This window comes from Prunus persica, chromosome G7 (genome assembly GCF_000346465.2).
Source record: "Prunus persica cultivar Lovell chromosome G7, Prunus_persica_NCBIv2, whole genome shotgun sequence".
Taxonomy (NCBI): domain Eukaryota; kingdom Viridiplantae; phylum Streptophyta; class Magnoliopsida; order Rosales; family Rosaceae; genus Prunus; species Prunus persica.
The window spans coordinates 20,548,826-20,576,104 of record NC_034015.1 but is presented as its reverse complement, the minus strand read 5'-3'; the positions used below and the strand labels follow the sequence as shown (position 1 = coordinate 20,576,104).

Sequence of the window (27,279 nt, the reverse complement as noted above, 5' to 3'; positions counted from 1 at the left end):
GATCCCCTATCTGATCAATAAAAATGCTGAATTTAATTCCTAAACACACCCGCTTAACATAGGCTCCTCATTATAAAAGCCTATATTTGTTCAAAAGGAATGGGATACCGCTTCCCACTAGATGGACTTGGAATCCCTATATTTGAACTTAAAGCCGTACATTAAGGCCTAACAGCGCCTCACCAATTGCTCAAGAGGGCCTTCGGCGCCATCTCATTCCAAACCGTCCAAAACCCAGATCCACTGTTTTGGACAAGACCTTGCGTTAGAGATTCATCTACAGACGAGAAATATAGAAAGCCATGAACAACAAAGGCAAACCAGAGCAGCCTTCAATGAAGGATGCTTAAAAGGCAACGACATCTGATTTTACTACCAGCACAACCATTGATAATCAATAGCTCATATTAGCTGAATTTAAATCCGCCTAAATAGAGTCATTGTTATATGACATTTCCGAAAATCAAATCCTCCATTATATTGTCAACATTTCCAGGACAACTACCAATGACAACGCCTAAATAGAAATAAAGGTTGAATGAAAACCATCCTAGCAAAGTATTTAAAGCCCTCTACTCAAATGCATCATCATCGTCATCAGGAAGAGGCTGATTGGCTGCCTGTGCAAGCTCCGCTTCATGCCTGCAAGAAGCAACAAACACCGACATAAGAAAATCTTCTTCAGAAAATTCAGCTCTTAATAGAACTCAATGGCCACAAGGGGTTCGTGAAGCTATGACGCTTAACAGTTTGAATTGAAAAGTTAAATTATGGTAGCCTCAAGAACATAGGAGTCGAACAATTTCAAGATTTACATCAAAGAAGACCAGCATAGACAAAGTTCTTAGTTCTTACTGTTGTTGAGCAGCCAAGTCAATGTGTACTTCTGGAGGAGCAAGGGCAGGAGACTCAACGAAATGAAGATTTGTGTCACTAAAATAAAACCAGCAAATATTAACCTTTAGTATTATTATCAACACTCAAATACTGAAAGGAAAAAGTAAAAGACAAAAAGAGAATATATTATCTTAATTACCCTGCAAGCTTCCTAGCCAGGTAGAGGAAAGGCTTCTCAAAATTGTAGTTGCTCTTTGCCGATATTTCATAGTATTGCAGATTCTTCTTCCTGTGGAAGGTAACCTGCTTGGCTTTAACCTGCCTGTTCTTCACATCAACCTTGTTTCCGCAGAGAACAATGGGTATGTTCTCACAGACCCTGAAATTACAATTTTTAGAGCCAAAAATACCAAGCCATCATCAACGGCTGGAAAAATGAAACAATAAAAGAAAGAACAGACATGACATGACATCTAGAAATTTAGTCAACTCACCGACAGAGATCACGGTGCCATGTAGGAACATTCTTGTATGTCAACCTAGCTGTGACGTCAAACATAATGATTGCACATTGCCCGTGAATGCTGCATAATTTAACAGATAATTTCAGGTCAGAACTTCAACTAAGCAGCACAATGAAAAGGCAATTAATCTTGTGAACCACCCGAGAAAAAGTTGGTGAAAAACATAGAGGTTGCAGTTAATCACAAAATCATAAGAATGAGATTTATACTCTTCACTAAAGCATAAAAGCTTCCGTGCGATATTTTAATATTGTTCTTGCTACTAACAAATATTTCTGTGTCTATCATTTATACCATGCTAATATTACGTAAAAATGAAAAAATGAAAAAGGTGATTGCATCTCTTTCAGTCCCATCTCCCTTCATAAAAAATTCCTTTATCCATCACAACATCAAATACAACTAGATACCATTAAGGTGTACGTTGTCACAATTAGTTTATCCTAACATTATTTCACATGTATAACAAATTAAAAGATACAGTAAAATGTTCTGAAAGACACTAAATATATTAAGTGTCATTAGCGGATTACAGGACTTTATGTGGACATGAAATACCAAATAAATCATAGCAACATCAAAATAAATCTCCACTTACTAGTAGCCATCCCGAAGACCACCAAACTTCTCTTGCCCAGCAGTATCCCAGCAGTAAAAGCGGATCTTTCCGCAATTTGTGAAGAAATCCAAAGGATGAACCTCCACACCAATGGTTGCTGTTTGCAAGTATAACCAAACATAACTCAATCAAAAAAAGAAAAATATTAATAAATAAATTGAACCATGTAGTGAAATGTCAAAGAGGAGTCTTACGTTCATATTTCTTCTCAAACTCTCCAGTGAGATGCCTCTTCACAAAAGTGGTTTTTCCTGCACAATTCATCACCATTCAGCCCAAGTCCAAATCAAAACACAGCACATTATAGCTCCGAAATTCCCATTAAAACGAAGGTACGAACATATACATATACTGAAAAACATGCTGGAAAGCCTCGAACATGACCGCATTTGTTTTAGACTGAAATAACTCCAGAAAAATCATCAACTTCACAGAAAAACAAATCTCACACAAGAAAAAAATAATCCACGGAAATTCTTTACTTTTACGGGAATTGATTTCTTTAGCATCTCAGGCAGGGACCATAGTAGAACAAAGTATTTTTCTGGTTTTGTTTTTGTTTGCCCTTGTGCTGATTAGTGTTAATCAAATCTATCAAAATCCAATACAAAAACTACCAGGAAACAGTGAACTTTTTATCCAGGCGAATCACATTCTTCTCAAAAACCTAATTCTAAACATGAAATACTTGTGCCAGGATAGTCAAACAAAACAGCTATTCAGAAAATCAGACAGAAAACAGGGAAACGTAAAATTTACCAGTGCCTCCATCGCCGACGATGACAAGCTTAAAGCTTGGATAATCAACAGTCTGCTGGTTTGGCAAAGCCTACAGAACAAATTTGAAAGACATGAAAAAAAATACATATATATTGATAATTTAATATGACCTAAAGCGAAACGAAAAAGATCGATCTCCTGAACACCTAAACCCTAACGTAAGGGGAAAAATATCAGCGAGATAGAGATAGAGATAGAGATAGAGAGTTACCATTGGGTTCAAGGTAGTGAGTGGGGAGAGAGAATCTAAGAGCAGTGGAGTGACAGAGACAAGGAGACGAAGACGGCGACTTAAGTTTAGAGAGGTGAGGAGGGAGGCACTTATATGGATCTCTGGCTCTGAGCGCGTGGCTTTAGATTGACGCTATCATCTACGCCGTTGGATTTGATTACTCTTGTTTCCTGAACGTTCCATAAGAACGAACTATTTCTATTTTCGAAATTTCACCCACTAGACGGTCCCACATATATATATTTTTTTATAATAATAATTTTATGAAATTGAATTATGTAATTATAAACGAAAAATAAATAATTTTGTAGCATCACGCCGTGATTTTCGGCTTGCTACGGTGGCAACAAGAAAAAAAAGGAAAAGAAAAAAATTGCATTTTTGGGTGTAAACAAATTTAATTTAAAATGAATAATACAGTCGTCGAAGATTAAACAAGAAAAAAGGCTGCCGGCAGTAAGTTTTAGACCACCACATCACAACAGATCTGAAACCCTTCGACCCCGCCATGGCCTCGTGGCCTTCATCGTCCGATCCCTCTAATCAGTAAGTCCGGCGAAACCCACAACGTATATTTCTTCTGTGCGTCTGCGTTTTTGCCTTTCAATTCATAGAAATTTGTTCGCTTTATTAGTATTGATATCAAATTGTGTTCATGAATATGTTGAAAGGCAGGCTGCTATAAGAAAGAGAAGCCCGGGGTCCCAATTTAAGTTCTTGGTTCCTCTTATATATGCCCCTGTTCTTCCGCTCAGTAAGTTTTGCAATTTTCTCAACTCTTTTTTTACTTGATTTTATCTATATTTCCCATCTGGGTCTTGTCCCTTAAACAATTTTCTCTGTGGATATTTGATTTTGCAGTTCGACTGTCGCTGCGTAAGAACCCAGTTGTACGGGACCGTTTGTTTACTGCTGTGTTGGTGGGAGCATTTGCTCATGGCTTTTATTTGGTGTATCCTTTTTTAAATTTATGGTGAGTTCTTTTTATGATTGATAGATTATGTATTGAATAGATAGGTTGGTGCTACGCTGCTCAAAATTCACCATGCTAGAAGAAATTAAAAGTTTTGATCATTGCATATACCTTGTGAACTGAGGTTAATAGTTGGAAATAATTACTTCCGTGCTTAGAAATTGGAACCAAAGTTGATAGATTTTAGTATTTTCTGCCACAAGTTTGGATCTCTAGGGATGTGCTTTTGCAATGAGCGGCCATGGAATATGAAATGTTATGGGATGTGTGTGTGTAAATAAGATGGGGCACTTTTTTTTATCCTTTTTTGTTCCCAGCTCTTTGAGAGCGCCTATAAATGAGAGTAGAATCTATACTATAATGATGGAGCAGAAGGGGATGGTAAAGCACATTTCTTTCTTTGCATGAGATGAAGTCCTTGTATAAAAAAGCATGCAAAATGTGCCCGTCTGCTCTTCTCTCATTGTACCACCAGTGTATGTTCTGGTGGTAGACCACATGTGAGAGGAGCAAGGGCAGGGGAATTGGTTTTCGAGAAATATTTTCACTTTCTAGTTAGAATTTGTATGAATAATGTGATAATGGATTGGAGATGTCAGTTGTTGAAATAGATTACCTTCAACCTCAGTTGAATACATAACAGTATGACTCATTCTGTCTTGTGTGCTTGTGAGACGAAGTTATGCAACTGCATCCTGATGTGGTTCCTTTTGAGAATTGGAATTCCAGAATCAGATTTATGTTCCTGTAATTGGTACTCAATAATTTTCTAGTTTTATGATCTCTTCAAAACCCCAACTATTTTTCTCTCTCCTTGTTGTTATTGTCTTCTCCGCATTCTATTGTTTATCCTTGATGCACGTATTCAGAACTGATCTGTATGATGTTGAGAGCAAGTAAATGTGCGGAGCATGGCTTGAATTGATTTGTGGGTTTGTTGCACCCCGATGTTCCAGTGGCACCAACAATAGCTGAAGCCAACTTTGATATTTTTTTTAGTGTAGTTTCAGATTATATCCATTTATCATGGAGTGATACAATTTACAACACAATACATTTCATTTTCTTTTCACCAGACGGAGGTGTAAGAATCTGAATCATTTTTCTGCTTATAATTGCAAGTGAAATAAATACAGAATGACTAAACCGGTTTTGTGAATTGTAAGGTTTGTTATGGTTTTTGTGGATGCTTGATGTGCTAAGACGGGTTGGTCAACACTCTGCTAGTTATGCAGGATATTTCATACTGGCTTAGCTGCAGGGGAGCTGGCCTCTTATCTGTTACATCTGTGCTTTATAATTTGAGAAATATTCAGGCCCCAATCATCCAAAATATGCCATTAGGGCACTTGTTTGGTGTCCCTGTCATGGATCATGTCAATGGAGTTGACCGTCGTGAGTTTCATTACCCTATGCATTCATTCAGTGCGATTCTCATTGGCATATTCCCAGTTTGGATACTTTTCTAAGTTGCAGGATACTACCCAAGATTCAAATATACCGTATCCAACTTGAACTTAATTTGATGAGCCCCACATTAGCCCTTGCTTGAGCGATATTTTGAACTTATCAGTAGGGGGATTCGGGGGGGAAGGGCACCCTTATATCGGAAGGGGATTCGAGCTCGGGAGGAAACGGAGAGGGGCACCCAAATATTGAACTTATCGGCAGGGGGGATTGGGGTTCGGGAGGGAAGGGATAGGAACACCCAAATATTTAAGGAGGGGGATTCGAATTCCCAACCTGAAATATTGAACGGTTGAACCAATCCAAACAGATCAAATTACTTATGGTTAGGCTCAACCAGCATCATTCATCATAATCAGTCATCGCCATTATCATCACCATCTCTATCAGGCAAAGCTCATACAAGCAAATAATCCAATATCTTGTAATCGAAATAGCAAATCCAATAATAAAGGAAAAGGATTTTATATATACACACACATCAATAATTACATGCTTAATCGTCTAAGCCACGCAATTAACTAAAAACAAGCGTTAATTACATCATAGACGTCGCCATCTTTCACATTTTCCACCCCTAAAATCCTACTTTATGAAAAAAGAAAGATAGAAGATTTGGGGCTTTATTACAACTAAGTCGCCGGCTCATAGATCGGATCGGTTCTTGAAATCGGAGGCCAGCCTGGAGGCGATTGATGAGTGGTACATGGCGTCGTGAAACGACTCCGTCTCCATGGTCTTGATCCGGAGCTGCCTCGCCTTCTCCTCCGTGAAGCAACCAGGCGCGAACCGAGATCGCCACGGTTTCGAGTCGGGGCCCGAGTCCGCTCCGCTCTCGGCCTTGTCCCGGGACTCGGTCTTCGAGTGGGAGTCAATGTAGTCGGGTTCGGAGGACCACCCGAATAGGGGGGTCCACCACTTGGACGCCGAGCCTTTCCGGGTAACTGAGTCGGGCTTTCGGTTTCCGGTGGCATGCGGCCCGATCAGGGTGGGCCGAAAATGGATGAGATTGGTGGACATTTTGAGAGAGAGAAAAAGCTTGGGAAAGACGTTGGATTGGGAACTTTGGTTAACAATTACACTTGACAGTTGGAGAGTTAGATTCAGAATTTAAAGGGAAAATTGTGTGGGAAATGGATAAGGCCGGACGCGTGTCGGTCACTATTTTACAGTTCTGAGGGACATGTGGGGTCCACGTACACTTTGTTAATGACTTTTACCGGCTATTCCGGTCTCCACGTTAGGTTCTTCGGTTTCGATCGTGATGGCGATGTTTTAAAATGAATTGACGAAAATAACCTCGTCTTTGCGGATCTTTAATGCCCCAAAGCTCCAAAGATTACGGGGCTATCTAGAGCTATAGCCTCTTTCAATTTTAATTTACTCTTATTTAGTAAATCTTGATTTCATCTTCTTATAGTAAGCCAAATACAATATATGTTCGGAAGGGATTTTGTAGGCTAAAATAATTACTTTAATTTACATCCAAAATTCTGTGTTCCATCGGATTCCATTTTTCCATATATCGTCTGTAACAACAAAAAAAACACTCACACAGCCAACTAAATTTCACATTCATCACAACCGTTGGGGTAAAATATGTAGCCAAAACAAAAGAGAAGTTATGAAAACACGTGAACTAGAAACGAACCTCTTAGTCAGTCTTTTAATATCGATCGTACACATAACAATACAAGTTGTCCATATCATGAAAAACACAAAAGGTTGTAATTCTTCTATAAATTTGGTCTTGACTTGTAATTCCCGCCCCTCCCCGTCCCCGCTGACATTTCCAAAATAGAAAGAGGCCAAAGTATGGTTCAAATTGGGAGGGTATGGAGCAAGAGGAAGATTCCAATATGCTTTCTTGTCCGGCATTGACCTTATTCGCTTTCTTGTCCTCCTTAATTTGCCGTCGGTCACCATGAAATGAATGCATGGCTTTCCTGTAGGCTTCCTCTTCGCGCATAAGACACGCACGTGTTTCTTCATAAAAAAACAATTTTGTTTTTTCTTGACAACGCGATATTTTATGAGTAACACGTGAACAATTATTCAAATAAGGCCCAAATTGCAAGCCCAAGAAACAAACAATACCTTGAAGAGATAAAACAGAATCATGGGCCCAGCAAACCAAAATACAGCAGTAATATCACAAAAACAGCGTCATTTTATAGTGAGGGTCTGGCCCTCACTATAGAATTCTTGCACAAAAATAAGCTGAAGCTTTGCTATTCTTGCCAATAAACTTTCCAATTAGATACGAAATATGAGTCATTCTATAGTGAGGGTCTTAAGTAAGGTCCTTATATGAGACTCTATTTTTTAATCGTTTGATCAAATTGGTTAGTTTGGTGCTACCTCTCAAATACTCAAGTAGAATTCTATAGTGAGGGGCTCTTAGATGAGGCCCTATCTCTTAACCAATTTGATCCAACAGTTAAGAAATAGGGTCTCGTTTAAGGCCTTAATATAGCCCTCACTATAGAATTCTACTTGAGTATATGCAAGAATTCTATAGTGAGGGTCTTATATATGGCCTTTAGGTGAGACTCTGTCTCTTAACTGTTGGATCAAATTAGTTAGTCGTTGGATCAAATTGGTTAACTTGATCCAACAATTAAGAGATATACCCTTATTTAAAGGTCATATATAAGGCCATCACTATAGAATGACTATGATCATATGAGAGGTAGCACCAAACATGACCAAGAGACTTGTCTATTTTAATTGGATATGTACAATACAACCAAACAAGGCCTAAATTATGTTTGCCCAAAATGGCCTTGGAGTATTTGGGCTTGTTACTATTAAACGACTGCGGCCTAACTCAGACACAGTGTCCTACAGGAGGAGAAGGCCTGCACACACCAAACTTGCAGCATTGCAATTTGCAATCACAAATTTCATGTTGCCCGGCAGCTCCCAATGCCCAATAATTCGAACCTAAACCAAAAATAACAACCTCCTCGGACAGTCCTCGTGTTGCATACTTGTCTTTTTATCAGACTAAAAAAAAAAAAAAGAGTTGGCATCATCTTGGGTTTGGTCGTTGATGGTGATTTTTGAGATGATTAATTAATGACAATGTGAAAAGTTTGCTATGTGCATCCACAAAAATCTCTTGCAAGTCACAAAGTAAGTTTGAAACTTTGAAGGAAGCAAATGATGATAGGCCAATTTATGATGGTTTAGTTGTGTTTTGTCACTTGTTAGTTTCAGTCTTGCAGAGATTTGCATGGAATGTCAATGAAGCTATTGGGGCCAATGCCAACTCGGTTTGGTGGTCCACAAAACCCACATGTAAAAATTCATTCATTCAAACCCATCCATCCCCTATGCCTATGCTTACTCTACCTTAGTTTGAACACAATATTTTCCAGGTTTTGTCAATTTGTTTGTTGGTCCATTTCCATCCAACCCATTGATAGTAACCCAAAATTAAATATTTTCCTGATTTTCCATTCAATGAACTGATGCAATGATTCGAGGTTGTCATTTGGGAATTTTGAGGGGTCCCATTGGTCCCTATGTGTAGCTGCTTTCATTTACAAACCCACTCCTTTTTGGCGGGCCTTTTTCTCTCCCGCGGGATCCGTAGGCTGACTGGGCTTGTCTCAGCATCTTCTTCGAAATTTTCTAGGACTATCTAAACTATATACCCTTCTTGCCCCTTACCCACCGACCAAATGCTCCATCAATCTCCAATTTTTTATTTTTTACTTTTTTACTTTTTTCTGCCACATATGTGTAAAAGTTAGCAAACACTCCAACGTAAAAGTAAATTCTCTGTCTTCTGGTCTCCCTCTCTCTATTTTTATTTCTTCTAATATTCCTCCTCTCCCTCTTTTGTTTTTTTTTCCCCTGCTTCTTTCACTCTCTCCATCTAGACCTGGATCAAATTTTGATTCAAATTCGATGTAATTAATAGGAGATGAATTGGACTTTTCAATCCGATTATAATTCAAATTCAATTATAAATAAATACGGATATGAATTATAATTGATTCGATCCGACTTAACTTGAAGTATAATTTAGTTTTTCTATGCTTTATATTAATATTATATATATATAAATGAGTCATTTCAGTTTTATATGCACTAAGAATACACTTAAAACTAATTTTGATGATAAAATATCAAAAAGTAATATAAAAAATAGATAAATACAATAAAAGAATGAGGATACTAATGACATTTTGATTTTTTATACATCACAAAATAAATTTGGTAATAATTTGATCCGATCCAACTCTAACCCATTTACAAGTCTATCTCAATCCTTTCCATCTCTCATCTCTCACTTTTTTTCCCCCTTCTTCTTCTTCTCTCCTTCTCTCCATCTGTTTCCATCTCCTCTCCCTCTTTCTTTTTTTTCCTTTTTTCCTTATTCCTCTCTCCGTTTGACAAGCTTTTCGAAATTGACCCCCCCAAAAAAAAAAGGAAAAAAAAGAAAAAAAGAAGCTTTTGGGTGAAGATGCCAATAGAATTTCATTTTTAAAACTTAAAAATAATATATATATAATTGGTTTTTGCGGTTTTGCCGACATCGATTGCGATTATCGGTCCAACCGCAAAGTGTCGCCCAGTACTAGTATCAAATATGTCAATACTGCAAAGTGTAGTTTAGACTAGTCCCGGCCCTGCCCAGGGGCAGTTAGTGCGACTGCCCTGGGCCCATCATTGAAAGGGGCCCCAAATTTTTATATTTTAATAAGTGTTATATTATATTATTATAAATTAATTTAATATTTTTTCATAATTTTTAGGAATAGGATATTAAGATGAATATGAAATTTTGGAATAAAGGATCCATGACGAGAGTTTTAAAATAATTTCTTTGATATTGGCTTGACTTGCATTCTTGAAATTCTTTGACTCACTGATATGGTATCCATAGTTGGACATTTGTTTTCATTATTTAGAAATATGCAAAACATTGCTTAAAGTCTAAAAATATTTTCGAATAAATACTTTCTCAAAAAACCCAATGCTTAGTTGATAAAACAAGAAGTATACTAGTATTAGTAATTAATGTGTGTAGGGCACACTTTAGATTTTCGGCCCGGGCCTTTGAAAACTCAGGACTGGCCCTGATTTAGACTATCAATATTATTATTATGTAAATAAAAAAGTTAGGAAAACACTCCTCTGATAGTTACAGAGCATCTAACTCAATTATTTTAGTTACAATTATGAACTTGAGTAGAATGCTAAAAGTTTTGGAATAATATTGTTGTTGGAGTGTTTTGCTTTCGAAGGGTTTACTCACACTTTATAGTCCCAGTGTAACCTAACCTCCAGACTGGGAAAAACAAAAGGGAGGTTCACGAGAGCTTAGAGCAGCAAGAAGTGAGAGATGTCATGGCCTTTTGTGCCCATCATGTATATGTTTCTTTTTTGTTACTTATTGCCTACCGATGTGAGTGCAGCATGCTTTTCTGTTTTCTGAGGCCTAAATTATGGGGCTGCGCCTAAGCTTAACTTTACAAAGGCCGGGATCTACGCCATGCATTTCACATGGTCGGCTGCATATCATAATTGAATCTACAATATTCTCTCCTGCAGCCACAAGCTAAGTCTAGTTCTAGTCAAAAGTGTTAAGACCATGAGAGTCGTTCGATGCTCTTTCAGTCTGTCAGCTAGCTTTTCTCTTCTTTTCTTAATTTCTTTTTTTGGCTCAACTAACTCTGTCAAACCCTAAGAAGGTGAACATGATTCTACTACCAATACGAAGAATAATATAAGCTTTTCATTTCTCTTCTTCTGTGGTAGCTAATCAAAGCCAACTTGCCCTGCATTAAGTTTCTTTTTTATTTTTTTATTCGTAGAGTATGATCAGGGAATTAAGGAATAATTGAGCTTTTGGTTTCTTTTTAAGGCCCTGGGAAGGAAGAATATGCTTCAAGAAATGATAATGAAAAACAAAAGCAGGGTTTTCAGCTTGCTTAAGACAGAGGGCAAAGTGTACACATGTCACAATAAGGTTGGTATGCAATCCACTTTGGCTCAACACAATGAGTAAATAAAATAAACTGTGTGAAACCTGCCCTCAGTATAAGGTATGAAACAAAAATGAGCTTTTATCTAGTCAAATTTCCATGATGATCGTGCCTATAAGGTAGAAAAATTTCATACGCGCATGAACTATTGTCAACACACGCTCTATGGCCTCTCAAGTCTCAACCACAAAAGCACTTGTGACTTGTCCCAGTAGTCCAGAAGAGACTGGTCCAGAAAATACCCGTGTGCCTATAAATGCCAAAATGAGGAACTTTTTAGAACTTTCAACAAAACTACTTCAAAGATATTAGTTTCAACTTTCCAAGATATGGACCCATGCAAAGCAATCAAACTGGGACCAACTGCTTCTTTCGACTTTCCCTTGTTCCTGCAAAGTCTCATCTGATACAGAGAATCTCTTAAAACCCTTATTAAATTTTGGCTTCTCTTTTTGCCTACCTCTTGTCTACCCGCAAAACGCAGCTTCCAGCGTTAAATCATGTGTTGTCATGCATGATGTAATTAACATTTTTGGAAAATTTCAAACCTACAAAATTCTCTTGACAAGTTTGAACTCACTTGCTAACGTATATTTACTCAGTTGATCAATAGTAAATTTGTTCCGTTGCACCTAAATTTGAATCATTCTTCCGTAAGTGAGATTAATTTAGAATAATTTATTAGATTATTACTTGTGTGAAGAAAAAAAATCCCAAATGACCCAAAAATTAAAAGCCGTCCAGCCCAAAATAACCTGAACTGAAGGTCAACTAAAAATTTCACCTTTAATTTACTTTAATTTTTAAGTAAGTGCAGAAGGTAAGGTAGTTGAATTGGGGTAGGGGGAGGAGCATAGACATTGTTTGGTAGTTGACTTCCATGAATCAGAAGCATGGAACCTCTGATGACAATGACTAGAGATATATGTAATATTCAAGTTCTTTGGATTGCTTTCAAAAATGCCCACTTTAAATTTGTTATTTTATTTCTTTTAATAAAAAAAATTTCCTTCTGACAAAAATGTGACCAGCAATAAATTATCTTAATTTCAGTAATTAGTTATTGTGATTAGCTAACTCGAAGAGGAAATCATAGCTTCCAACCAATTTACTTTTTTAATACATGGGTTAAACCCGAAGACGATCCTTGATTCATAATAATCACTTGGAAATATGAATCAATGCTCAAAAATTCCTTTTTAATTGAAATCATCCAATCAAATATAAATTGGTATTTAAGTTATGGGAAAATTGTAAGCGACTTGTCATATTGAGATATATACCATGCAATGAGAGACATAGATGGAAGGAGGAGGATAAGAAGAAGCCCACGCCAAAAAAAGAAGAAACAAAAAACTAATACACCTCCCCTATATCATTTATATATATATATATATATAGTTTTTTCATATGGTAGGGTAAAGTGCATTTGTCAAAGAAGGTACATGTTGAATAAAATATGACAATGGGCTATTTAATTTGTGCTTTTTTAATCAACACATAAGGAAGCCATTCTTTTGGGCAATCATCAAGAACATTATGGAGGCACCAATTTTGTTGCTACCAGCCTACCCGCTTTCCTTTTAGTTTATTACCTTTTAGTCCCTAATAATAACATTTTAAAATATTCAACCAGTGTAATATTATGGGTTTAGTCGATATGACATTATGGCTCTCTTCGAGTTGCCCGAAAGGATGTGAAATATTGGTCTTGTTTCTTAGTTTGATTTAGTCTAATAATTCTCCATGAACTCTTCAGAAGTTTAATGCGGTTCATTTTTTTTCACATTCACAATATGATTCTTTGTTTGGCCTTTTGATCCCATTCAGTTGCATTGCATTAACTATGCATCACATAAAAATTAAGGTATCAAACTGAGAAGAGAAATTAAAATGTAATGTCCCAAATTTATATTTTCCATAGTTGGTTGGTTGGTTACTTTGGCTTCAAGTTGTTGGACTCGGCGTTTGCAATGATATATGCTAATTATAATTAACCCGCCCAATACATTTTCAGGATTTAGATTTAATTAATTTGTTTGAAGTGGGATTTTTAATCAATTTTGTCATTCAATAGTGCATGTCGGCTTCCAACACAGCTTTTAATTTGTCTCTGCAGACTGTAATCAAAGTCTCCAGATCCTATATTGAGTGCCAAAAAAGTAGGAACAATACAGAAAGCTTTCTAATCAAATCATTTTCCGAACTGATATTTTTGTTGGGTTTGGACAAATAATGAACCAAGCCAAACTAACCTAAAATACCTAATATAGTAAAGATCCTACGAAAATAAAATTAAAGATTCCTAAAATCCGCGAAAATCCTAATTTAATATGAAGTAGGAAATTAAAAATAAAAGCTAATTTCGGAAAGTTGACATGATGGTAATTGCTTACAAAAATAGTAAAATAAATTAAACAAATTTGGGATCATCTTTTATTGTTTTTTGGTACCATTAATGAACCCCTTATATTTTCTTCGATATTTTGGTAAGAAAGAATATAATTTTATAATTATAAAGAATAATAAAATGCCGACTGTACTTTGTATGATGGGCACGTATTGAAAGCAAAACAGCCAAACCTAGGTTCTCCCACCTGCACAGTGCACTGCATGGACTAGGGTTTCGTCGTAATTGCATCATAGTCAATTAGCCTGTTACGTGCGTTGACTTTGTTTGAGGAGGGAGAATGAGATGGCCTTCCCTTCCATATAAGCATGTTCCATAAATGGTCATGTTCGTGCACATAACGATGATTGAGATATGGCTGCCGGGGCTTACAAGGAAAAAACTGGGAGGGAATGTTGTCAGGTGTGATGTAACATTTTTTCCAAAAGAACACTGGCATTCCACAATTTTGCACGGAATATTTATCATAAAATAAAAGTATATCGCAAGTTAACATTTAAATAAATAAATAAAAGTTTAATTACATGTTAATCGCATATTTATGTTCCAAATAAGCCATGCACCAATTAGCTAACACAGTGCTGCGTCGGTTCATACAATATTGAGTGCGGCAGTGGCAGATTTTATTGTGAGTTTGAGGTGCAGCTAAAGAGATGCATTTACAGTAATTGATTTCGAGAGACCGTCCAATTTTGACTCATCTCACATCAAAGTGTGAGTGAAGTCGATCATTCCAAAATTCCAATTAATTATTAAACAAAGAAAGAAAAAAGAAAAAAAAAGAAAAGAAGAAGAAGCAGGGAGGCTCATTGGGACGATGGAGGCACAAGGACACCTTTGTTAGGTTGCTTGTCATAAACGGAAACTCATACCTGGCGATTATTCCCAAGCAGTCACAAATAGAAACTCACACCTGTCTCCCTCTGTCCCACTGTCCCATACCACACACACTGCCTGTTTCATGAGGCATCACCCAAAAGACCAAGGTTTTATCCCTCTAAAAACAAATAAATACATATCACGTGATAAACGAGACAGAAAGATGACAGGGTGGATACACATGAAAGTTCTGCTTCTAAAATGGATAGGGCACCGGCTATTCGGGCTTTTGGCTCTGTTACACTTTCACAACAACTTGGCCACAGGTAGCGTTCGCAATCTTACATCAGCTTCCATTTAGGCCGTACAATTTTGTAACTTCCATCTAACTGTATACACAATTTAGAGGATAATTTACCAGAAAAACAAAAAGATTCATGTAAGGGGAATATTTTAGTCGAGGATTACACGCAGGGGAGTTAGGAATTTGTCATTATGACCGATTGCTTATTGTCCTTTGTGTTCATCTTTGAAAGAAAAACTCAAAATTTATTGGGGTCAATTACAAACACACTTCAAGTTGATGACCAGAAGAAAGTTGCTATATGTCCCTCGAGAAAACCTTTGGTCACGTTGCCTGAATGCGTAGTTTGTACGACCAACCTCACAAAAGATCAAGACCTCTTATATTTTGGTTTCTCTCGATCCCACGCGGGTCCCATCTTTATATGAGAGAGTTGCCCTATACGGTGGCTCACCCAAATTTCTCTTCCTTATTCCTTCACCGTCAACAGTTGTCTAGTATCATCGGAATCAACTCCGTCCAATGTGAGAAAATTGCCTTATACGTTGGTCCTATCCAAATTTCTTTTTCATATCCCTTAATCGTTACCGGCAATCTAGTCTATTCGATATCAACCCGGCCCAACACAAGAGAGTTACCCTTTACGATAACCCTACTCAAATTTCTCTGTCCTATCCCTGCCCACCGGTATTGATTGCCTAATTAATCGTCGTCAACCCCGCGGTTAATAAATTTTGTCATACAGGGTCAAAAGGGTCAAAAAGAATTTCTTCTGTACAAAGAAACTGTTTAAGTGTAAAGAGTGGGACAGGGCAGAGAGAAACACAGTGAGAGAGAGAGAGAGAGAGAGCACAGAGAAGAAGCAAACGGACGTGCGTCGTGACCGTGTGAAGGCGCAGTAGCCAAGACCCCGTATAATAAAATATTACAAATCCACAAGGAGTCTAAGCAGACCAGTCTCCTTATTTATAGCACCTGGAAATCGCACCAAATAAGGACCAAGGCTTGGAAACACAAAACCAATAGCCAACGCCACTTGCTGCTGCTGTGACGTCTCTCTGAATTTTCTGATTAACAATGGAGAACAGAAAAATCAGAAGCGTGTTTAGTGTCCCAATGTGTGGTGAAGAACAGCTTGAGCTCTCAAGAGATGGCAGCCAATACAGTCTCTCTACAGGGATATTGCCTTCGCTTGGTGCAAGGTCTAGCAACCGGAGAGTCAAGCTCAGCCGCTTTATTGTGTCACCTTATGACCGCCGCTACAGGTTCCTCCTTTTCCTCTCTTTTGGTTCTTGGGTTGTCTTTGTTTCTTTCTGTAAATGCTTTTTATTTTTAATTATGTAGTTGTTGGTTGCATTGACTAAACTGTTTGCTTTGGTTATTTTTATGTTACCTTTTCTTCTGGGTATATGTGTTTGGAAAAGAACGGCATTGATATTGAATCTCGAAGCGTTACAACAACTACTGCTTTGTTCTTCTTTTGTGGTTGTTTTGTTTGTATTTAGTCCCCACTGGGATTTTTGCATCGTTGAATGCGTATGAGTCTTTTTTTTTCCGAGTGTTTATACCTTTTCTGTTATTTGGTTCTCTTTTCTTTGCTTTCTTGTTTATTCATCTCTTCCATCTTTTGGGTATTTAGAAAAGACGAAATTGAATCTTGGCTTGCCTTTTCAGTGATCAAAGGGATTCATTTGTTTTGTTTTTTTCTTTTCAGTTTATTATTTTATTTCTTTAAAGTAGGTTTGATTTTACGCTTCTAATAAAGTGGTTGTGGGTCTGTGATGTTTGAATGGTTATGATAAAGTGGTTGTTGTTAAAAGAATTTCACTGTTATAATTCCAGGGGCCAAAAGTATCAATTTTTTTTGTCAAAAGAAATCTGGGCTGATTCTATGCTAGAATATACGTTTTCTGCCCGAAGTGCTTGACTTTTCTTCACATGAATTTGGCCGAGTTTGGATTAATATTCTAAACTGAAACTAACAATTCAATTGAGACTTTTTTTTTTAGTTAAAGAAATAAACTTTTTCAATCAGACGAGCAGTACCGAATAGGAGGCCTGGAAAACATCCTATTTGACTTGTATAGAAAACAATCTTGCGTTTTCATTTGTTAATTTTGACATGTTTTGAATCAGATGGAAAAGGAAGAGTCTTGAATGCCAATCACTCAACCAAGACATCCTATGTCTTATATTGGAATGACTATATTTTTGTAATCTTGATTTGGCTAATATTTCTTGGAATTCTCTTACACGCTGATTCGGTTTGATTAGTTTGATGCGTAACTACCAGGTTATTGTGCACAATAACAGTTTCTGTGAGAAAAAGAAATTTCTTTTTGCTAAAATTATCTGACTGAATTGGTTTTTGCAGGGGATGGGAAACATATCTTGTTGTTCTGGTCATCTATACTGCTTGGGTGTCGCCGTTTGAATTTGGTTTCCTTAAAGGACCAGGGGGACCGCTCTCCATTGTAGATAATGTTGTCAATGGTTTCTTTGCTGTGGATATTGTTCTTACATTCTTTGTGGCTTACCTGGATAAGTCTACATATCTACTTGTTGATGACCACAAAAGGATTGGTTGGAAGTATGCAAGATCCTGGTTTCTCTTTGATGTCATATCCACTATCCCGTCTGAACTTGCTACAAAGATCTTTCCAAAATCTGTTCAATCTTATGGCGTTTTCAACATGCTTCGTCTTTGGCGTCTACGAAGAGTTAGTGCACTATTTTCCAGGTATGGGATTTTCTTCATACAAGTAGCTTCCAAGTTCTAACTACAGACAGCATATGATTAGAAACTTGGAGTAGCTTTTTCCTTCAGTTGTTTGATTTCGAAAATGAATATCTCAAGAAGAAGTTTTCCTTTGTATTAACTTTCCCATTATTCTTGCCTGAACAGATTGGAGAAAGATAGGAACTATAACTACTTTTGGGTTCGCTGTGCAAAACTTATTTGTGTAAGTAATTTTGATGGTTCTGCGATTATTTACATGAACAAAATGCATTTTCTTACATTGCACCACCATCTTATGGCGATTTGGATGCTCTTTTGTAGGTCACTCTTTTTGCCATTCACTGTGCTGGATGCTTCTATTATCTTTTAGCTGCACGTTATCGTGACCCCCAGAAAACGTGGATGGGAATAGAAATCCTAGAACAAGACATGTGGATTCGATATGTAACTTCAGTTTATTGGTCTATCACTACACTAACAACAGTTGGATATGGAGATCTGCATCCGGTCAATACAAGGGAGATGATCTTTGACATAGTCTACATGCTCTTCAACTTGGGATTGACATCATACTTAATTGGAAATATGACCAACTTGGTTGTCCACGGGACCAGTCGAACTAGAAAATTTGTGAGTAAATCCTAGTCGCTAAGTGCAATAAAATTAACGAAATGTGAAAATCTTATTTTATGTCGCTTCTATTTTACAGAGGGATACCATACAAGCTGCCTCCAGTTTTGCGCAGAGGAACCAACTGCCTGGCCGCCTGCAGGATCAGATGCTTGCACACTTGTGTCTGAAGTTCAGAACAGACTCAGAAGGACTGCAGCAACAAGAGACTCTTGATGCCCTTCCTAAAGCCATCCGCTCAAGTATTTCACATTATCTTTTTTACTCTCTTGTCGATAAGGTGTACTTGTTTCATGGGGTTTCAAATGACTTGCTTTTTCAGTTGGTAAGTTCAAACCAATCTCAAAATTTTCAATTAAATGCTTCTTTCTCCAGTGGACCTGTCCACATTGTTTGAAGTATCGCTATGTAGTAGATAGAAGTTTGATTTATTTTTCTCTTCTTCTTCTGAATTCAAAGGTGTCAGAGATGAAAGCAGAGTATTTTCCTCCCAAAGAAGATATAATCTTGCAGAATGAAGCACCCACTGATTTCTACGTACTTGTCACTGGTGTTGCGGTAATAATTTCACCTTTCTTTTTCGTCAAGTTTCAAGGGAATTATCAATTTTATATACTCTTTGTTTGAGTTTATCTTCTGAATAAACTACTCTTACGTTTGAATTACTTAACAGGATTTAGTGGTTCTCAAAAACGGAGTTGAACAGGCAAGTCCAACACTTGAATAGAATGGACATCTTTTCACGTTTTTTAGTTCCATTGACCTTGGTGGCTGTGATAAATAAGATTTTAAGCAACATTATCCTAAACAATTGCAGGTCATTGGCGAGGTAAAAGCTGGTGATCTTATTGGTGAGATTGGGGTACTCTGTTATAGGCCACAGCTCTTTACAGTTAGGACCAAAAGATTGAGTCAGCTATTGAGGCTGAACCGTACTGCTTTCTTAAATATCGTTCAAGCTAATGTTGGAGATGGAACTGTAATTATGAATAATCTCCTCCAGGTGAGTTAGTTTGATATAACCTTGCTATATCTGATCCATAAGTTGAAAAAATTTCTTTGGTTTCTAGTGATGAAGAATTTTGACATGTTATTGGCATTTCTTTCTCGGTGGGGCAGCATTTGAAAGACCAAAAGGACCCAATAATGGAGGGAGTTCTGTTGGAGACAGAGAACATGCTAGCTCGAGGTAGAATGGACCTACCTCTCAGTCTATGCTTTGCAGCAAGCAGAGGAGATGACTTGCTGTTGCATCAGTTGTTGAGACGGGGTCTCGATCCAAATGAATCAGACAACAATGGGAGGACAGCTCTGGTTTGTGAAATCCTCTGCTCCTGATTTTACATTTTTTATATTGCATTAAACTCTGGATATAATGATGCTAACATTTTACATTTCCTCTTTTGTTGTTTGAAAAACCAGCATATAGCATCAGCCAAAGGAAGTGAGAACTGTGTGCTTCTTCTACTGGACTTTGGGGCAGATCCTAACAGTAAAGGTACCAATGTATTGACTTTTATTGCTTGCATGGTCTCTTAAGTCAACTGAACTGTAATTTAGAAATACTCCGGTTTTCCACCTACATGTTTGACCATTGAGAAATGGCCTCACCTGATGTTGTTGAATTGTCATATCAAAAATTTTAGTTTTCCATTCCCTTAATGGCAAGATAGAATATTATGCTTGTTGACTTTTCCTTTATTAAACTACTTGATACAATTATTTGCTCCATTTCTTATCTTCTTTTTTTGTCTTTTTTTTATATGTACATAAAAAAAATGGTTTGACTTCATAATCTGATCCAAAACAAATGCATGTGCTTCATAATTTGACAAATTTTTAAGTTTATTATTAGTAATACAATACTAACCCCATTTAAGAGCATCTGTTCATCTTATCCCCATCCTTTTTAACATGATATAATATGAAAATGTCGGTGTCTCGTTCCTCTATTTTATTGAAACATGCAAATATGTTGTCTTCTTCAGTGTGAAGGAAGTCAATGCGAATGGCCTTATCTTTTTTCAAGAATGGTTCGTTTCTGGTGACTTCATGAAACTATCTGCAGTTGAATCTTCTGTGTGCGCATGCGTGTACATGTCCTGTTTCCATTATTGGATAATCATAACTATTTCATAGGGTCGGTCATATTCTTTCTTGTGGACCCACGCCCCTAAAGTCCACATCAAATTGCAGAATTACTCAAATTATATTCTTTCTTAATTGCACGTAAAATTTAGTTATTTAATTGATCCAGTCTAGTCCTCCGTATCAAACCGCGGGATAAGGGTAAATGGTTTAACAATAACTTGACTTTGTTTCATACTTTGACAGACACAGATGGGAATTCGCCACTTTGGGAGGCAATTCTGAATGGTCATGAACCAATTGCCAAGCTGCTGCAAGACAATGGTGCAGATTTCAACTCTGGGGACGTGGGTCAATTTGCTTGCACTGCCGCCGAGCAAAGCAGGGTGGACTTGCTCAAGGAAATCGTTGGACATGGAGGTGATGTCACACGACCTAAAGCCAATGGAACCACAGCTCTCCATGTTGCAGTGTCAGAAGACAACGTTGAAATCGTCAAGTTCCTGTTGGACCAAGGGGCTGACATTGACAAACCAGACCTCCATGGCTGGACCCCAAGAGCTCTGGCAGACCAACAGGGACATGAAGACATAAAGAACCTTTTCCACTCAAGGAAAGAAATATCCAAATTTCTTTCTGTTACCACTCCCGAGCACCAGCAGAATGGAACCCGTTTCATTGGAAGGTTTACAAGCGAGCCAAACATCCACCCTCCGTCCCAGGACTGCTCATTTGCAGGAGCAGACGGAGGAGCTTGGGGACGAAACCGGCCACGGCGCAGGACTAATAACTTTCACAACTCACTCTTTGGCATGATGTCAGCTGCCCACACCGGCGAGAAAGACTTGTTTTTCGCGGTGAAGGGGACGAGAAGTCCAAAGAGTAAAAACTACGGAAGTAACCCTGCTAGGGTGACAATTAGTTGCCCTGAAAAGGGTGAAGTTAAAGGGAAGCTTGTGCTGCTTCCAGTGAGTTATGAGGAGTTGCTTGAGCTTGGTGCAAAGAAATTTGGCTTCTCATCGGCTAAGGTCGTGATCAAAGAAGGAGCTGAAATTGATGACATAGATGTAGTTAGAGATGGTGATCATCTTATTTTTGTAAGCGTTGGTGAATCACAAGAAGAGCCTGAGACCCAAGATTCTCCAATTCAAGGAGATTAACATGTTGGGTTTTGAGATGGATAAAAAAAAAAAAAAAAAAAAAAAAAAAGCCCGTGGCTAACCTCGGTTTTTTGGGTCATATTTTCTCCATTTTTTTTTTTTTTTTTGGAGGCAAATCAATGTGACAACAATTGTAGGGCTCTACATGTTTGTAGATTCAGTCACTAAAGGCTCCAACATAGGAAAATGAAATGTCTATAAATTGTAAAGTCTTTGAGTGTGCATTCAACGATAATTAATCAATGGGTTTGTAAAAATTGATTAATCCCAAAATTATATCTTCTTGATTCAAATGAGAGACTTTCGAATTTGATTTTTGTGGTGAATACTTAAATCGCTGGATTTTCACTGCAGTTTATGCAAGCACAGCTCCAGTTCAAAGGAAGGAGCCATGGCAGATTTTTTATACTTGGGTTGATAACAGGACGCTGCCTTGAGATCAAGATCGGTAGCTTTTGACGAAGAAGATAATAGTAATTTGGGTTATGTATTAATTATCCTATAATCCTACCAACCCCAAAGAGTGGCCGAGGGTGGAGAACAGATGGCAGCATTGAGGTAAAGCATACAACACCAGCCTAAAATCCACTTCATGGAAGACAAATACACGCAGGCTTCATAGGACTCGGGAGGAGACAAGTCCAAGAATATCCAAACTGGTACAATATCAGAGCAGAGCAAAATCATAAGAGACTTGAGAGTATAAAACAACTGCACAGGTGGTCACATTTTGGTGAATTCAAGGAAGAATGAGACTAAAATCTTTTCCTTCTCTGCTCCTTTAACGTCAAGCAAATACACATCGCCGATTTCATTACCTGATAAATTTATTTTACCTCCTCATCCATCACTACAACAACTTGAGCATTTTCAGACGTGCTTCATGTTCTGGATCCAATTTTGGTGGGGTATAACATCCATGAAGATCCTCCACTATGTACTCCTGCAAAATTTTGAAAAGATAAGCACTCTTGGACTTCTGAATGATGCAATATCTAAACAGTCAAAAGTTGAGAGATTATAAGTATCCAGACCTGCACAGGAGAAGAGTGTCTAAGACTAACCTTTGTGAGTTCCCTCTTGGTCAGGATGTGATAATGTCTCTGCCAGATCCTCTGAATAGCCATGGTAGCAGCAAGGAAACCATAAGCTATGCCAAGTATGGCAAATATGACAACAAAAACGATAACTAAGGCAAAGCAAGCCTCCATAGACGCAGGGAAACAATCCAAGATTCCCCAACCATAACAACAATTCTGGCAGCCAGCCATTCTTGGGTCATTGCTATTGAGGGATGAACAGTGTAGTATAAGCCCAAAAAATCCAAGCAGCACAAAAAAGGCCAGTACCCCTGGTATTTACAAGTGCACAGTGGCAAAAGTAGCAATGTTTTTAATACGAGGCCATGGACGTAAGAGATTGATAACAAGTGCAATATTTATTTGTTTCTATATTCCTTCTCATATAAAAAACAGTAGAAGTAGAAAGCCTTGACACTGTTATACCAAACAAGACGATACGACCAGATTTCCCATATCAACAAAAGACATTAACAGAAAGCAAAATCAAAGCACAGCCTGTAACAAATTTACTGATTACTAACATAACTGACAATTAGCTTTCACAGTTTCTATTATTATGAAGAAGGCAAGGCCAAAACGGGGGGAATGGGGGAGTATTCTTCACACGTTCATGAGGGGTATGCCATACACATTATTAGGTAGAAACAGCACAAAGATTGATGAACCGAAATTACTTAATGTCTTCGGCACACATCTGTCATTGATATTTCTTAGCGATGTCCAAAATATTACTTCAAACAACAAAAGACTTTCATGCTTACTGAACGAGAAATGGCAAAGAAAATAGCGCAACTGTCTTTATTCTATCAGAAACTAAAAATTTCCCTAAGATCTACCATTCTGACATATTCGATGCCAAACATTAAGTAGCAACAATTTCTTGACCCAGTAAGCTGTCTCATGTTTTTTATTAGATATGAGCATTATAATAGAATTGATCCAAAACTTGATTCAACTGAATTGTTAGTCAGATACTTTTGAAATGTGAGCACCAGAGTCAGAAAAACTCTGAACTACATAAGTTTTTCAAATAACATTTTAAGGCGTAAAGAGTTTACCTATACAATAATAAAATGGTATAGGATGTTTTGACAAGATACGATCCCAACCATCACTAAATGAATTCCTGAAGGCACCATCTTTGTCCATGACATACGCAAAGCCACCAATTGCAGCAATGACCTGGATAAAAGTTAATCAGAGACAGGAGGAGGGTTATTATTGCCTTTCAAAAAAAAAGTATACCACAAGAATTACAACAGAAAATGAAAGTAAATGCCAGAAACGAGAACATAACTGCTTAATTAATTAAAGCATGACATTGTGTCTGAACCCTTTTATGGAACATAATCCAAAGGACAATTGCTTACTGATTGTACAGCTAAAAATACAAGGAAAACATCCCTTGCAACGAAAACTCTGAATTTTATTTTACGCCAAGAATTGTCCTCATATGATTCAACTCGAAGGTGAAATTGGGCTTTGCAAGTTGTGCAGTGTGAGAAAGCAAATCCCTCCTAGAAAAAGCAGAGGGAAGTTCAGTAAATAATAAAATAAACCGCTCAGTTTAAGAAAAAGGGAAAGGCAATTTCCTCACTGTAAGGAAAAAAAGAAGAGGTTATTTACCTTAACAGAGCGCCAGTGGTCAAGACAGGAGCTATGAACAAACTGCTGGGTGCCTTTACACATGCAAGGTGAAATCAATTCATCCCCTGAAAAGTTATACAACAGTAATCAGGCCAACAAATATGCCTAGGCAGCAATGAGTGCATCATGACATACGTTTAAAAATATAAAAAAACTCGGAATCCCCACCCCGGGACATATGAAGATTACAGTTTTCCCAAATGGACTAAATTACTGCAACCTACAAACATAGACTAAAACTACACAGGATGCAGTCTTTCCAAGTTCCCAAGTATGATTAAAACACAACAATTTAAACCACAAAACAATGAACAATATTCATGAAGAAAAGAAAAATCAATAAGCTTAATATCTTTACGCGAGATTGACCTGGTTCAGCATCGGTTTCAAGACAAATGCGACAACAGGGAATAGAGCCAGACTCGAGGTCTTCATTGTAAATCTCAGTCGAGCTTCCAGGTGACGAATCTTCCTGGTTCTCTAGCAGAGGGTCCACGTCAGTAGGGTCTCGTTCCGTTTCACCTGCTGGCTCTAGCTGCACTTCTCCTTTCATTGATCGGCCGCAGAAATCGTTCAAACCACTGAAACAACTCCCAATTACAGCAAGCAAAGATAAAAAACCTAAACTTTGTCAAAAACGCAAAACGCAATCAGAGAAGGGCTTCAATTCAATTCAAGTGCAATTCGAATCTCTGAGTGAGCATTTGTTTCTTTTACACAAGTTTCTCAGCGATTCCAATGGAAACTCAACAATTAATTCATGAAACAATTTGGGATTTAATTTTAAATAAATACCTGAATTTTTGCAGAGAATTATCAAGGCAAAATCGTAAATCGGTGATTTTACGAAATGGAGAGGTATAGGCTGTTTAAGGATTTTGATATTTTCTATACGACGCGCGGTGCGCACTGCGCGCCTGGATGACTTGACTGGGTAAACTTGGGCTCTGTTTTGATGGGCCCCATGGATTTCTTTATGTGGATGGATGGGCCTTGACGCTGAATATTGGGCCACTTGACCCGCTTCTCTAATCAAAGGAGAAAAACAAGAAAAGTAAAATGTGCGTAATTTCCTTTATGTTTCTAGATTGTTATAAAGCTACACAAAAAACACGAACGACAGCAGCTTGGACGTGTTGACTACGTACGTGCTTGGTTAGATCAGTCTTTGGCATATTTGACTGGTGTGGAATTTACTTGGCTTTCCCCTTTACGTAAGTCAAGCATCCCACATGCAGCTGACAGAGACACCTTTTGGATTTATCTAGCCCAGCCCAGCCCAGCCCAGACGTTTTGCATCATTGCCATTTCCCTGCCCCCATCATTTGAGTACCCTTTTGCATCGTGTCGTGTGTTGTCTTAATTTATTTTGTGTTTTTTACTGTTTGATGCGAGAAATATGAAAATTCCACGTCAAATAAATAAATAAATATAGCAATGATTGGTTAAAGTATTTAATTCCCACCAAACTTAGAAGAGAAATTGACAAAGATGGTTTCGTAGCTTCCAAAGCGCAGCACCCATCAGGAAATTTCCGGGATATAATTAATGAAAAGTAATAAATATTTAATGTATAATAGAAAATGAAAATGACATATTTTTGTGCACATTTGCTGAATATTCCATTACAAGTTACAATGACTAATAATCAAAATATATATAACTAGAATACAAAAGCACATGAATTTCCGCCATCTCCTGCCCCTTCCACCACTCATCACACGGTCTCTTTGCACACATGACATGATTGAAAATTCAAACCCACCTCAGACCTCGTCATTTCTACATTTCCCACATCACACCCTGCATAAAATAAAATAAAAATTAAATTAAAAAACCATTAAAATCATCACCCTCCATATTTCTGGAGATAATAAAGGAATTAATCTGCTTACTGTTGGAACTCAATGTTGATTGATTTTGCCGTTGAATTTGCGATGGCTCCGAAAGCTGTTTGGGACAAGACCATGGTGGTGGCTGGAGCCGACGGCGCAGAATTAACAGAGCTGGCATAATCCACGATTCTTATTTGAATGGTCTTGTCGGGAACACACGTCCCCGTTCGTGCCGCGCTTATGCACCTCACCAAGTACTGCCTCCCGCAGGATGCCCCATTGTCCCATATTCCGTCTCCAGCCGCCGCAAATAAGTTGCTCGAAGGAAACTGCGACGAATCGCTGCCGTAACACGCCGTCGCTACATATGTTTTTAAAAAAAAGCAGTACATAATATACATGTGCATCGAGGTAAGGTAGAGAAGAGAACATAAATATAAACATGGGGTGAGGATATATAAGTAAATATACGTGGGATGGGATGGGACGTTAACTTACGTAAATATGGAGGAGGATACTGCGCAGCAGAGCCCACGTCAGCGTGAGATGTGAGTAAAAGGTGTAGAAGGAAGAGGATGAGTAGGGAGACCCATTTTTGTGGTTGAGCTCTCGACATTTTTGCAGAAACCAAAAGGGTCTGGAATTTGGAGGATAAGTTGTTTTATTTATTTGAATGGAGTGAATTAGCTGGACAGAGATAGATAGGTAGAAGAAAGAATTCATTGTGTAAAAGTCTAGTATAAACAAGAGCATTCAAAGTCAACGTGTAGGTTTAAGTTGGAAGCAGGCTTTTAAATTAGAATAATTGACGGCTGTGGGCCAGACACTTGAATTATTTAAATAATAATTATGGGTACGACATCGCCAACTCACCACGCGGCTTTAGCCGTAACGTTTCAATTTGACCTAACATCCATCACACGTTGATTACGGATAAGCATTTCTCTAACCTATCAATCAACGGGCTCTAATTTAATGAAAAAAGGTTTTTATTTGCAAATCATTTCAACTTCACAACACTTTGGCAATATGTGTGAAAAACCTTGTACTTGTATATTGTATTTATATATATATGGGCATGCTTTGCACCCATACGAAGATTTGACTTGTGATTTTATAATTCATTTGCC

General features: G+C 37.8%; 5 protein-coding genes across 7 annotated transcripts; 2 read left to right on the top strand and 3 right to left on the bottom strand.

The window, feature by feature from the left end:
* On the bottom strand, positions 365-3,128 carry LOC18769795 (GTP-binding nuclear protein Ran-3). Its single transcript, XM_020568149.1, has 8 exons — positions 2,972-3,128; positions 2,740-2,809; positions 2,175-2,231; positions 1,960-2,077; positions 1,332-1,421; positions 1,037-1,216; positions 856-933; positions 365-642 (listed from the first exon to the last, which is right to left on the bottom strand). Exons 1-8 carry the CDS (start codon positions 2,972-2,974, stop codon positions 573-575), a joined length of 666 nt encoding a protein of 221 aa, XP_020423738.1. The 5' UTR covers positions 2,975-3,128; the 3' UTR covers positions 365-572.
* On the top strand, positions 3,263-5,148 carry LOC109950192. 2 transcript variants are annotated; one of them, XM_020568150.1, is made up of 4 exons: positions 3,263-3,538; positions 3,664-3,746; positions 3,854-3,944; positions 4,313-4,757. In XM_020568150.1, exons 1-4 carry the CDS (start codon positions 3,501-3,503, stop codon positions 4,371-4,373), a joined length of 273 nt encoding a protein of 90 aa, XP_020423739.1. In that variant the 5' UTR covers positions 3,263-3,500; the 3' UTR covers positions 4,374-4,757. The 2 variants fall into 2 exon arrangements, with proteins under 2 accessions (XP_020423739.1, XP_020423740.1); XM_020568151.1 differs by lacking the exon at positions 4,313-4,757 and adding an exon at positions 4,835-5,148 and having other exon boundaries at positions 3,302-3,538.
* LOC18769426 (potassium channel AKT1) lies at positions 15,453-21,842 on the top strand. Its single transcript, XM_020568411.1, has 11 exons — positions 15,453-16,232; positions 17,342-17,707; positions 17,873-17,930; positions 18,029-18,337; positions 18,417-18,662; positions 18,797-18,895; positions 19,011-19,043; positions 19,155-19,340; positions 19,457-19,651; positions 19,760-19,835; positions 20,672-21,842. The coding sequence occupies exons 1-11, from the start codon at positions 16,045-16,047 to the stop codon at positions 21,583-21,585; spliced, it is 2,670 nt and encodes an 889-aa protein (XP_020424000.1). The 5' UTR covers positions 15,453-16,044; the 3' UTR covers positions 21,586-21,842.
* LOC18771754 lies at positions 22,054-25,220 on the bottom strand. Of its 2 annotated transcripts, none has more exons than XM_020568413.1 (7): positions 25,110-25,220; positions 24,684-24,895; positions 24,294-24,379; positions 24,038-24,184; positions 23,726-23,849; positions 22,650-22,936; positions 22,054-22,528 (listed from the first exon to the last, which is right to left on the bottom strand). In XM_020568413.1, exons 2-7 carry the CDS (start codon positions 24,865-24,867, stop codon positions 22,436-22,438), a joined length of 921 nt encoding a protein of 306 aa, XP_020424002.1. In that variant the 5' UTR covers positions 24,868-24,895; positions 25,110-25,220; the 3' UTR covers positions 22,054-22,435. The 2 variants fall into 2 exon arrangements, with proteins under 2 accessions (XP_020424002.1, XP_020424001.1); XM_020568412.1 differs by having other exon boundaries at positions 24,684-24,935; positions 25,110-25,218.
* On the bottom strand, positions 25,838-26,874 carry LOC18769236 (EG45-like domain containing protein). Its single transcript, XM_007204691.2, has 3 exons — positions 26,648-26,874; positions 26,210-26,510; positions 25,838-26,117 (listed from the first exon to the last, which is right to left on the bottom strand). Exons 1-3 carry the CDS (start codon positions 26,763-26,765, stop codon positions 26,111-26,113), a joined length of 426 nt encoding a protein of 141 aa, XP_007204753.1. The 5' UTR covers positions 26,766-26,874; the 3' UTR covers positions 25,838-26,110.